This window comes from Hypomesus transpacificus, unplaced genomic scaffold (genome assembly GCF_021917145.1).
Source record: "Hypomesus transpacificus isolate Combined female unplaced genomic scaffold, fHypTra1 scaffold_166, whole genome shotgun sequence".
NCBI lineage: Eukaryota > Metazoa > Chordata > Actinopteri > Osmeriformes > Osmeridae > Hypomesus > Hypomesus transpacificus.
The window spans coordinates 1-12,848 of record NW_025813727.1 but is presented as its reverse complement, the minus strand read 5'-3'; the positions used below and the strand labels follow the sequence as shown (position 1 = coordinate 12,848).

The following is a 12,848-nucleotide window of genomic DNA, read 5'->3' as shown; positions in this document are numbered from 1 at the left end:
TCCCTGGAACGCCTCGCTGTGTTTGGCAGTTGTTTCTGCTGAGCAGGAAATGTCTGAGATGTAAAAGTTCACATATTTTAAACTGTGGAGTAGCTCTACCCAGCGTCCCTCTCTGGCCCAACTAGACGTGGAAAAAGATATTTGTTTTGTGGCCTTGAAAAGAAGTTTAGAGAGGAAACAGGTCTCTTCTGTGTGACAAAACATTCTTGACCCTCACACACCACACACTGACACACCCTGTCCCTGGAACAACACACTCTCAGACGGAGTGAGAGGAGAAACATGTGACCATCCTCAGGAGGGAGGAAATGAGAGGTCCGTGTGACCCAGACCCTCTCTGGGCCTCGCTGGGCCTGTCTCACCAGTTACAACCAGCAGTGGAATAGCCAGTAGGGACACCCAGCACTAATGATAACCAGTAGTCAATTACATGTACCGCTGATAACCAGCAGAGAGAACCAGTATAATTGATATCCAGTGGGGATAACCAGTACTTGGTATTGCCAATCAGGATAACTAGTACAATTGATAACCAGTACCAGTGATAACCAGCACCAGTGATAACCAGTACCAGTGATAACCAGCACCAGTGATAACCAGCACCAGTGATAACCAGCACCAGTGATAACCAGCTCGCTGTCTCAGCAGTAGCCCCACCCGCTCCTGCTCTGAGGAACTCCACCGCCCGTCATCGCTGACAACCATCTCCATGGTGACCAGCCTGGACACAACCAGGATGTCTCCTCAGGAAGTGGGGACGGGGCCTAAGAAGGGGGGTGTGGTTTCACCAGATGACATGTGGGCTCGCCGTGCCCTTGCCTCTCCCAAACACGGCCCCACCCACTTCCTCCCTGTCCCTGCGGCCACGGCAACCACTACCATCGTTCTGACCAATCAGAGCCGCCGTACTGGGAGGGCGTTGAGTGAGAGCGACAAACCACAGAGACGACCTTCCTGGTTGGACGACGATCTTCCTACAACGTGAGCCCGCCCATCGACACCAGTGCCTCTGAACAACCTGATTGGATGACCTCCTTTAGGAGATCTACCGAGGGGAACTACCCATCATGCACTAAGAGAAGTGTAGTCACCTTGAGCATGCAGCCTTGATGACTGATGAGAGCATGCTGAGAGCATGATGAGAGCATGCTGAGAGCATGCTGAGAGCCTACACACACTGAGCCCCACCACAGATGTCCTGGCTGTGGTGGGGCTCAGTCTGCAGGCCTCCTCTGGAACAGGAGAGACGACTGCCTGGCTGTTACTGCATGATCAGACACAGGTCCACCGTCCTGTACTGGGGGTTTAGAGTGGAGGTTTTTCCAGCATTTCTGAAGACCCAGCATGGTGCCCTTCGACAGGAGTATCTAACCTGGTCTGGGGGTCAGGGGCTGGGGTCAGGGTCAGGGGTCAAGGGGAGACTATGGGGGAGCTCTATTAAATATTTCCCAAAGAAAGTTTGAGGTCAGAAAGTGTTCATATCTGTCAGTGCATGTCTGCATGCACACAGGCTTATTCTTGTATGTGAACGTGTGCATTCATACACCAACATAGAGATGGTCCTGGTTTACAGGAAATGGTGCCCTTTGCTTTAGTTTTACGACTTTGCGACCAATATACAGGCCATAAAAAGATCTATGTTGGTTTAGTCAAAGCTCTTTTGTCAAGGTTTCTCCTTCGTGTGTGTGTGGGGAGGGGGGGCTCAGCCAAACTAGGAGCTGCACTCTCTCTGCCAGCCCCTCCCCTCCAGAGAAACCAGCTCTACACAGCTCTGCATCAATGTGATGGGTCAACCCAGACCTCCAGTTGTGGTATTGTGGTCTTGCGAGATGAGTAACCCCCAGCTTTAAAGTCGGGCTACCGCTGGCTAATAAAAGATGCATGCTTTTCTTGATGGTTCAGCTCCAGCTGTGTCATGCGATCGTTTCCATGTGGATGCAGTGTGCTGCAGTGGGGTTTGAATGCTAGTGCTGTGCTCCTGCTTGTGCTGAACTGGCTGTGTGTTTTGGTTAGAGCGCCACCTTCTGTCAAAATGAAGAAAGCATCATTCACCTCCTATACAAACAGAATCATTTGTGAGTCCTCCACGAATTATTGATAAGGTGTCTTTATATGTTGTTCATGAATGTTCTCAAAAACATCCTCGGCAACATCTATTCACGCTAGTTATCACCAGAGATGTCTCCGCCAGCTTAACACTGTTCCATCCTGTCATATTCTCATGTGGAGTGTGTTATGTGTGTGTTGTGCTGGTGCGTGTGTGGTGCTGGTGTGTGTGTTGTGCTGGTGTGTGCGTGTGTGGTGAACGTTCCTGGTGCTCATTGGTGTGTGTGTGTTTCTCTCCACCCTGCTTCTGTAGATGCAGCTTCAGATCTAGTGTGTCAGATGACCCAGAGTAAGTGCTGCTCTGTTACCCAGAGGCCCAGCTACACACACACACACACACACACACACACTCTCTCACACACATACACACTCACACACACACACACACATACACTCACACATACACAACACTGCTAAAACTCCTCACACACACACACACACAGCCTGACCCAGCACTGCTAAACCTCTCACACACCTGTCCAGCTGGAAATCCTTCTCCTTCCCTCACACAAAGCCTCTGACCTCTACAGACCGTGAGACACTTCACTGCTGGCAGCTATCGTGTCTTTCCTGCCAGTAGTGATGACGGCCATGTTGTCTCTACATCACAGAGGGAGGGACGCGAGGGCTACCAGTAGTGATGGAGGCCATGTTGTCTCTACATCACAGAGGGAGGGACGCGAGGGCTGCCAGTAGTGATGGGGGCCATGTTGTCTCTACATCACAGAGGGAGGGACGCGAGGGCTGCCAGTAGTGATGGGGGTCATGTTGCTGACAGCCATCCAGTCCCTAGCGATGATGGAGGGCTTGAGAATGATCTCTGCTAGGACAGCTGAGCTGCTGGTCTTCTGCATGCCCCTCCCCCTCACCTACCCCACCCCCACCCTCTCCTCAGGGCAGGGGGGTCCAGAGCACTGGCATGACCAGGAGGACGCCCCCTACTGGCAACCTCCTGTTTACCGCCCACCTGTCTAACCAGCCTGGGGGGGATGAGCATGAACTTCTCACACACACACACACACACACACGGTTAGATGAGCTCAGGTTTGTGTTGAGCAGCAGCTTCTGAGGCACACTGCCTCTAAGGCACACTGCCTCTAAGGCACACTGCCTCTCAGGCACACTGCCTCTAAGGCACACTGCCTCTAAGGCACACTGCCTCTAAGGCAGAGCTGCATGTGATGACGCCCTGAACAGCTGATCACCTGACATGCTTCATGATGTTTGTGACTGAAGGACAGCAGGTGTGTTGATGGAGCTGGTCCTGGGGGGGGGAGACCCTGCTAGGCTACAGAACCACCTCCTCCACTAACACAGCAAAGCTGTTCAGCTCTGACATCAATGATCAGTTCTCCATTTCTTATTAACACTAAATCTATCTGCGTGTGTGTGTGTGCGTACGTGTCTCTGTGTGTGTGTCAGGAGCGTGAGCATGATAGACATGCGCTGTGAGGAGGATGCTATGCTGCAGCCCCACAGCCAGACACGCCACCAGCTCCTCCACCAGCAGTACCAGCACATGAAGGAGGACGAGGACCACTGGCAGGACGTGAGTGCTGCTGCAACACACACTGTGAACACACACACACTCTACACACACAACCTCTGAACACATACCCTCTGAACACACACCCTCTGAACCCCCCCCCCCCCCCCCCCCCCCCCCTCCCCCTTCACGGCCGGTGCTGCTGGTGCTGTGCTGGTGCTGGTGCTGGTGCTGTGCTGGTGCTGTGCTGGTGCTGGTGCTGTGCTGGTGCTGGTGCTGGTGCTGTGCTGGTAGGACCTGGCCCGGTGGAAGAGTAGAAGGAGGAGTGTGTCCCAGGACCTGATCAAGAAGGAGGAGGAGAGGAAGATGATGGAGCAGCTAATGACAGGAGGAGGCTGCACCTCCCAGAGGAGGAAGAGTATCAAGACCTACAGGGAGATCGTAGAGGAGAAGTAGGTCCCCACCGCTCTCCAGACTACAGGACACACTCACTGTCCTTCCTCACACATCCTGCACTGAAGAAAACGCCTGTCTCTCTCCTCTCCCCTTATCTCTCTCTCCTCTTATGTCTCTCTCCTCCTCCATCTCCTCCTGTCTCCTCCCTCTCCTCCTGTCTCTTCCCTCTCCTCCTGTCTCCTCTCTCTCCTCCTGTCTCCTCTCTCTCCTCCTGTCTCCTCTCTCTCCTCTTTCTCCTCCCTCTCCTCCTGTCTCCTCCCTCTCCTCCTGTCTCCTCCTGTATCCTCCCTCTCCTCCTTCTCCTCCCTCTCCTCTTGTCTCCTCCTCTCTCTCCTCCTGTCTCCTCTCTCTCCTCCTGCCTCCTCCTCTGTCTCCTCCTGTCTCCCCCAGAGAGCGCAGGGAGGATGAGCTTCGCCAGGCGTACCGTAGTGCCCGCTCCCCCGAGGAGGCAGCGTCTGTCCTCCACCGCTACGCCCTCCGCTTCACCATCAGCGAGGCGGTGCTGGAACGCCTGCAGCTCCCCAGGCTGCTGGACTGCAGCACCTCCACCGACCCCTCCCTGTTATCCTCACCCCTCTCCCCCTCCACCGATGACCCCGACGGCCCCCTCAGGTACCTGAGGCAGCAGTCCCTGCCGGCACCGCGCTTCACCGCCATGGTGGAAGCCCAAGTGGAGGGCTTCGCCCCGGCCAACGCCCACCGGCCCCAGATCCGCTCCCCTGACCGCCGCGCCCCGCCCCGGGCGCTCTCCCCCCAAGCCTGTGCCTCTGCTGACGCCCCAGCCTTACCTCCAGAGCAAGCCCACGCTGGCCAACCTCTGCACGGGCAAGGTGAGTCCCCCTAGTAGCCCTGACTCCTGGTAGCCCTGACTCCTGGTAGCCCTGACTCCTGGTAGCCCTGACTCCTGGTAGCCCTGACTCCGGGTAGCCTTGACTCCTGGTAGCCCTCACTCCTGGTTTCCTGGTCTCCTGGTAGCCATGACTCCTGGTTTCCTGGTAGCCCTGACTCCTGGTCTCCTGGTAGCCCTGACTCCTGGTAGCCCTGACTCCTGGTAGCCCTGACTCCTGGTAGCCTTGACTCCTGGTCTCCTGGTAGCCCGGACTCCTGGTCTCCTGGTAGCTCTGACTCCTGGTAGCCCTGACTCCTGGTCTCCTGGTAGCCCTGACTCCTGGTAGCCCTGACTCCTGGTAGCCCTGACTCCTGGTTTCCTGGTAGCCCTGACTCCTGGTAGCCCTGACTCCTGGTCTCCTGGTAGCCCTGACTCGTGGTAGCCTTGACTCCTGGTAGCCCTGACTCCTGGTAGCCCTGACTCCTGGTTTCCTGGTAGCCCTGACTCCTGGTAGCCCTGACTCCTGGTCTCCTGTTAGCCCTGATTGCTGGTCTCCTGGTAGCCCTGATTGCTGGTCTCCTGGTAGCCCTGACTCCTGGTCTCCTGGTAGTCCTGATTGCTGGTCTCCTGGTAGCCCTGATTGCTGGTCTCCTGGTAGCCCTGGCTCCAGGACTTGGAGTGTGCTCTTCCTGTGTGCCGCTACCAGACTGTGTAAATGCCATCAAAATACCAGCAAGTAGCCATGGAGATCCAGCCTCTAACCCCCAGTTTCCACCCCTAGCTTCCACCCCTTAGCCGCCAGCCTAGGTCAGCTGCGACGGTCCCCTTCTGCCCCCCTTCAGGATCCTCTCCAGCACCGTCCCAGAAAGCAGCCGTAGGCGACGCCATCTTCATGGATGATTAGGGGGAGGCCCTCCATTCACAGCGCCTTCCTCTGCATCTAGAGTTACTGCTCTCTCTCCCCTTCTCACACACACACATCAGCACCCTTTCATCCAGCCCAGCATACTGCCAGGGCCTGCCTGGATGGCCCAGACGAGGGCAGGGGGCTGGATGGCCCAGATGAGGGCAGGGGGCTGGATGGCCCAGATGAGGGCAGGGGGCTGGATGGACCAGATGAGGGCAGGGGGCTGGATGGCCCAGATGAGGGCAGGGGGCTGGATGGCCCAGATGAGGGCAGGGGGCTGGCTCAGAGGGCTGGGATGGGAGTTCACCTTTCAGGGATGGGCTGGAGAGTTGGTGGGCTTCTACTACAATAATACTAGAGTACTACATCTGTACTACATCTGTACTACAATAATAGCGACAGTCCCTCATGACAGCAGTTATTAACTGTCTCCCCCCCTGTCTCCCCCCCCTGTCTCCCCCCCCCCCCCTCAGACGGACAGCTTGCTGCGTGTGAACGGAGACGTGGGGGTTGTTGACTCCATCACCCCCGACAGCGATGGCAGCCCCTCCCCCCTGCTGTTCCACCCCTCCCCTGCCACGCCCACGGCCAAACCCTCCCCCCCCTCACAGCCCCTCCCCCCTGCTTTTCCACCCCTCCCCTGCCACGCCCACGGCCAAGCCCTCCCCCCCTCTCAGCCCCTCCCCCCTGCTGTTCCACCCCTCCCCTGCCACGGCCACGGCCAAGCCCTCCCCCCCTCTCAGCCCCTCCCCCCTGCTGTTCCACCCCTCCCCTGCCACGCCCAAGCCCTCCCCCCCTCTCAGCCCCTCCCCACCTGCTGAGGTCCAGACGGGCGGTGGCAAGACTGACGCCAGCGAGGCTCCGCCCACCTCTCTGCTCTTGGTGAGACCCTCCTTACTTTAGCTCAATCAATATTATGTCTTGTCATGCTCAACAGACGTAAGCAAGTCTACGAAGCTACCATGGAGCAAGGCAGAAGGAAACAAGATTCATTTATTTTTGTTGAAAAAACATGGTGGTGTGTGTAAAATGTTTTCAAATAAAACGTTTCAAAAGGTTATATATTATAATATTTTTTTAAATGTTCCCCCGAAAAAAGTTTTAAAAAGCTGATCTTTTTTGTGCTGTGTGTGAAAACTCTTAAAAAATTACTTGTTTTGAAGAAATAGTAAAAAAAAAAACGTTTTTGAGAAAAAGATGGCAACAAAATGTTGTGTTGTGTGTGAAAAAATGTTTGTGTGTGTCTGTTTGTTCCAGCAGGGCCCAGAGGAGGCAGGAAGCCCAACCAAAGCTCCTCCCAGGAAGGAGGCGGAGCCAACACAAGTCCCGCCCACAGGTCTGAGTACATCCATCACCTAGTTTACCAGCCAGGCTTACACACTGCTTGCCTGACCTCTAGTGTCGGCTTGTAGAAAAGAGAAATTCCTGTTAGAACTCAGCATGTCTGATCTTTGATCTTCTGTGGTACTTTTCTACATGCTTTCTTGAATGTTGCTTTGAATGAAAGCTAAATTAATCCGATTAAGTATAAATGTCAAGTTGGTATTTTGTTTGTACTTTCTATAACGCCAGGTATGAAGTGATGTCCTTGTGTTTTCAGAAACCGTTTTGAAGAAGCCGGAGGAGGCTAGTTTGAGCAGCTCTGCTCCCAGACAGATCCCAGCTGCCACCTGCTCTGTCCAATCAGAGCACACCACACAGCAAGCCCCACCAATGACTTCTCAGGTGAGACCCCCCCCCTCACCAGGAAGCACCCAGAGACAATCATTGACTTAAACCTCACCATTTGGCTAATGGCATGTGCCTGACCTCAGGTCAGGGGGAGTATAGCGGAGGAGCCTGGGAGCGTGACGGAGGCTGTGGTCTTGGCTGGTCCAGGACCTGCTGCTGCCAGTGACCCAGGAACAGGTAACAGCAGCCCTCCTTCTGTCTCTGCTGTGTCTGGATGCAACAAACTCCACTGCTCCCTCTCTAGCCTTTAGCTCGCCACGCTACTCCTGTCTCTGTTCTGCTACCCCATCCTCCTCTCTTTCCTCTTTCCTCTCTTTCTGCTTTCAAACATTTGCTGCTTTTCTGGAAGCCTCTGTGCTTCCAGATTGCTTCTGACCCTAGCGCTGGGATGAAACATGATTGGCTGTTGGTTGATGGAACACTTTGGGGTTTAAAGGAGTGATTTGAACGGGATTTGGGGGTTTGGAAGTATTCCTCTTCTGCTTTCAGTTTTCATCCCAGTTATTGCTTTTGATATCTTTCCTTCCCTCCTTCTTTCCTTCCCTCCTTCTTTCCTTCCCTCCTTCCTTCCCTCCCTCCCTTCCTCCCTCCCTCCTGCTCGTTCTTGCTATAGAGCTGGCTAGCACTGCCAGATCTCCGTCGGCAACCGGTAACCCTAGGTTACGCTGGGAGTTCTTCGCCCCTCCAGGTAAAGCTCTGACTGACTGAGCTCACCTGTAACTCCTCCCCTCGGGCACTCATGAACAGGGTTCCCCCTGTGCCTCCCCAGGGGCAGCTAACAGCTCTGGAAACCAGACCCTCATTTCATCATTCATGTGTGTTTGCATTATGGTTTGGTACTTAAGGTGTTTATTGTTTTCATCAACATAACTGTGTGCATTTTGGAGCACACGCACAGGATTCTTCCACAGAGTGACTTCTACTCGTTAGTCCTGAATGTTGAGTTGTTGGCAAAGCATCTTTCTGACCATGCAAGTCAGTGTACTGACTAGGCAGAAGCCTGCTCTGCAACTGACACTTTTTGGGCATTTATTTTGTATTCTTTGTTCTGTAATTCACACCTCTACCTCAGCCCACCCTGCCTGTATGTTCTCCAGTCATCTGTTGACTGGAGGACTCTCCTCTCTCCCCCCCCACCGTCCATCTATCATCAGAGCTTTTATATGTCACCAAGACAGCAGGTCACCCTGTATGCCTCTTAGTCCATCTGGTGTCTGTCAGCTAGCTGACTTCCTGTTTACCTTGTTGCTGTGTTACAGAGATAGCAGAGAAGGATCATGGGAAGGTGAGTCCTTTCTCTTTCTACGGTTGCTATCAGTTCATCTCAGGAGGTTTACGTGGCACCAGTTGATATCGTCAACGTGCATCATATTATTTACATTCTTCGCACAATACATTCAAACCAAAACAAATGAATGTTAAATATTTTAATACTCATTATATTATTTTGTGTTGGTGACATTGGGATTATCGGGTCATTCAAGCTTTCATTGGTCATTATACACACAAGTTCATGTTTTGATGTAATGATGGACCTGACCACAGGGGGATGATGTAAGAAGTGCCCATGTACCTCTCTCTCTTCCCTTCACCTCCTTTCTCTCTCTTCCCTTCTTCTCTGTCCCCTTCCTCTCTCTCCCTCTCCCTCTCTCTCCCTCTCTCCCTCCTCCCTCCCCAGTAGGGTTTGTTGGACTAATGAGCAAGTAGTGCTGCCAGACCAACTGTTTCTGTCTCCTCTGTTTCCTGCTTGCGTGTGAATCATCCTTCTGTGTGGTGGGTGTGCATGTACGTACACGCTTCCGTGTGTGTGTGTGTGTGTGTGTGTGTGTGTCTGTGCGGGGTCCTGCCAGACGGCAGCCCCTGGGTTGCCCCTGGCGACGCGGCCTGGCCGCTGGTCGCGGGACCCTGAGGAAGAGAGGAGGCGTCAGGAGAGCTGGCAGAGAGAGCAGGAGCGCATGCTGCAGGTACCCACCCCCAGACCCCATGGTGTCCTGAACAGCTTAGTGTGAGAGTGGGCTTGTTCACGACACAACCTGAGCCTCAGACAGAAGGCTGTTATCCTGTGTCTATGATAGGAGCTTGAGCGTGCTAGCGTGCTAGTATGCTAGTATGCTAGTGCCCCAACCCACAAAGCAGTTGCTGCTCAGCCTTGCTAATCACAGCTAGCTGAGCTCCAGCATGCTAAAGCCAGCATCTGCATGTTTGAGAAACACAGTGAACAGACTCCCTTCTAAGGACTGTAAACACGTTAACCCAAGCTTGGCTGCTCCCTGCTGGCTCACGGCCTATGCTAGCATCAGCTTGTCCCGCCTGCACCTGACTCTGCCCACCAGATGGCAGCACTGAGCAGGTCAGTCACACACTCCCGGTACCCCCTCGCTGGCCTCCTCCACCTCCCCTCACACGGTGCATCTCACAAGTCTCTGGCAGCCATCTTTCCCTGTCTCCTTTCCTCATCTCCTGAAGGGTGGGTATGGGCTAGTACTCACTCAGGAGGTGAGACAGGATGGGTAAGGGATAGTATGCAGCAGGAGACTATTGAGACACACCCTAACAGTTGAATGGCTGATGCATGGATCTCCTTCACCTCTTCCTCCCCTCCTACCTCCCTTCTCCCCTCACCTCCTCCCCTCCTACCTCCCTTTTCCTCTCACCTCCTCCCCTCCTACCTCCCTTTTCCTCTCACCTCCTCCCCTCCTACCTCCCTTCTCACCTTCTCCCCTCCTACCTCCCTTCTCCTCTCACCTCCTCCCCTCCTACCTCCCTTCTCCTCTCACCTCCTCCCCTCCTACCTCCCTTCTCCCCTCACCTCCTCCCCTCCTACCTCCCTTCTCCTCTCACCTCCTACCTCCCTTCTCACCTCCTCCCCTCCTACCTCCCTTCTCCCCTCACCTCCTCCCCTCCTACCTCCCTTCTCACCTCCTCCCCTCCTACCTCCCTTCTCCTCTCACCTCCTCCCCTCCTACCTCCTTCTCCTCTCACCTCTTCCTCATCCCTGCATGCTCCTCCTCCTCCTCGCATGGTCACCGCTGTCTGATCTGTCGTCTCTGTCCGAGGACAGTCTCTCAGTCCTGTTCTGTGTGTGTGAGGACCGTTACATCCTCCCAGGCTCCCTGCCACCAGACACTGTACAGTGTGTGTGATGTGTGTGTGTGTGTGGTGTGTGTGTGTGTGGTGCCGTGCTGACAGGAGAAGTATGAGCGTGAGCAGGAGAAGCTGAAGCAGGAGTGGGAGACAGCCCAGAGGGAGGTGGAGGAGGATGAGAGGAGGCACCACCAGGAGGTGAGGGGCTGGCATGGGGGGATCAATCAGTGTACATCTGCTTTGAAGCGAATCCTTGTCGTTGTGTGTGTATTTGTCTACATACACTGACTGCCTCTCTCTCTCTCCCCCTCCCCTCCACCCACAGGAGCAGAGGATACTAGAGGAGACTGTAGGCCCCCTTACCCCCCTCTCCCCCCTCCCCTCCTCCCTGACCCCGCTTGCCTTCTCCCTGCCCTCCCTCCCCTCCTCCCTGCCCCCGCTCCCCTCCTCGCTACCCCCGCTTCCCTCCTCGCTGCCCCCCCTGCCCTCCTCGCTGCCCCCCCTCCCCTCGTCCCTGCCCTCCCCCCTCTCCTCTCTGCCCTCCCCCAGCAGGGGGCAGCTGTCCTCCTCCTCTGACCCCCAGGGCCCCCTCGTCCGGTCGCTGGCTGACTGGGAGGGAAAGCAGGAGTTGCTGGAAGGACCGCCGGTGAGATCACAAGTCACGCATCGACCATTACACCATTATAATACTATACTGTCTCTACGGACCAGGGACCAGGAGCTGGACCTCTCCTTATGTGTCCCTCTCTATCCCTGTTCTTCTCTCTCTTTCACACTTGTCTTTCTTCCTCTTATCTCTCCTTCCATCTCTTTTATCCCACTCTCCCTCCCTCCCTCTCTCCCCCTCCCTCCCTCTCCCCCTCCCTCCCCCCCTCCCCCCCTCTCCCCCTCCCTCCCTCCCCCTCCCTCTCCCTCCCTCTCCCCCTCCCTCCCTCCCTCCCTCCAGACTGGCAGTCTCGACAGCGTGGAGTGGAGGAGGAGAGACGGCAGGAGCAGTGACATCAGCACTGCAGACGAGAGCATGAGAACAGGAAAGGGGTCAGTCTAAAGATGGAGGAACTTCCTGTCTTATCTCCTGTCTTTAACCACTCTCATGACTGGAGCACAGTCGCTGGAAATGCAGTTTTAAAGTGTGTGTGTGTGTGTGTATTTGTCTTTTCTACACCTGAAATGAGATCCTCTCACCTCCCCAGGTCGTTCAGTCAGAACAGCAGTCAGTCGGAGATGATTATGCAGGACCTGCAGAACGGCCAAAGGCCCCAGCCCCAGCCCCTTAACAGGAAACAGCAAGAGGTCTCGCTGGACTGCACCAAGCCAAGCGATCAAATGGAGACAGAAGGTGGGTGTGTCTACTCACAGATGTGTATCATCCATACGTTTTGACACAGATTTGTTTTAGATTTATTGTTGTTTCATGCCTTCCATCTCCAGTTAAGTTTTGACCTGAACGCAGATGTGCCTTTTCCACGCTTTCTCAGCGAGAGTGTCGCTGGGCTGCTGTCATGTTGCATGTTGCTCTCCACCTGTAGGTTTGCTTCTGTTGAGAAGTTGGAACCCAGTCCATCCAAGTCACCCTCCCCCTCATCCTCAGACACACAGCCCCCGTCTCCCAGCAGGTACTCACCACTGCCACCAGGGGGACACAAACTCACTGCTCCTTTCTGAGCGGTGTGTTCATGATGATAATGTGTTCGTTTAGCAAACGCTTGTATCCCAAGCGACGGTCTTGGGAGTGGAGGGGGGGGATTTGAACCCACGACCACTTGCTTTGAAGTCATTGTTGTCGTGTTGGTCATCTTTTAAATGTTCCCCTTTGATGCTTGGGCCCTGCACCTCACCTGCCTGTGTCATCCTGTTTTGCTCTCTGTCATCCTGTTTTGCTCTCTGGAGTTTGTTTGATTTAGGTATTGCCTTGTTTGTTGTTATTTATTACTTGTATTATTGTTTTATTGATTTTATGTAAAGCACATTGAGCTGCAATTCTTGTATGAAATGTGCAATATAAATAAAGTCTTATTATTATTATTATTATTATGATACTGACCTATTCAAAATTAGTTTCCCTTTGCGGACAATAAAGAACATGTATGTTTGCAGGTCAGTCAGTGGGAAAAAGCTGTGCTCCAGCTGTGGTCATCCACTGGGCAAAGGGGCGGCCATGATCATAGAGACCCTCAGCCTGTTCTTCCACATCCAGTGCTTTAAGGTCAGAGACCCCTGGAGGACTAGCTAGGAGGGACATGGACAGC

General features: G+C 54.4%; 1 protein-coding gene across 1 annotated transcript in view; it reads left to right on the top strand.

Annotated features, from left to right (window-relative positions):
- Positions 1-12,842, top strand: part of limch1b (LIM and calponin homology domains 1b) — a 63,826-nt gene extending 50,984 nt beyond the window's left edge. The window contains 18 exon segments of the mRNA XM_047051650.1: positions 2,360-2,395; positions 3,529-3,655; positions 3,887-4,044; positions 4,439-4,799; positions 4,801-4,878; positions 6,258-6,394; positions 6,477-6,666; positions 7,042-7,120; positions 7,385-7,509; positions 7,599-7,692; positions 8,775-8,800; positions 9,366-9,479; positions 10,705-10,797; positions 10,925-11,073; positions 11,793-11,812; positions 11,914-11,938; positions 12,129-12,215; positions 12,697-12,842. Coding sequence (XP_046907606.1) covers positions 2,360-2,395; positions 3,529-3,655; positions 3,887-4,044; positions 4,439-4,799; positions 4,801-4,878; positions 6,258-6,394; positions 6,477-6,666; positions 7,042-7,120; positions 7,385-7,509; positions 7,599-7,692; positions 8,775-8,800; positions 9,366-9,479; positions 10,705-10,797; positions 10,925-11,073; positions 11,793-11,812; positions 11,914-11,938; positions 12,129-12,215; positions 12,697-12,832 — 2,035 coding nt within the window. The 3' untranslated portion in view covers positions 12,833-12,842.
- The last annotated feature ends 6 nt before the right edge of the window (positions 12,843-12,848 follow it).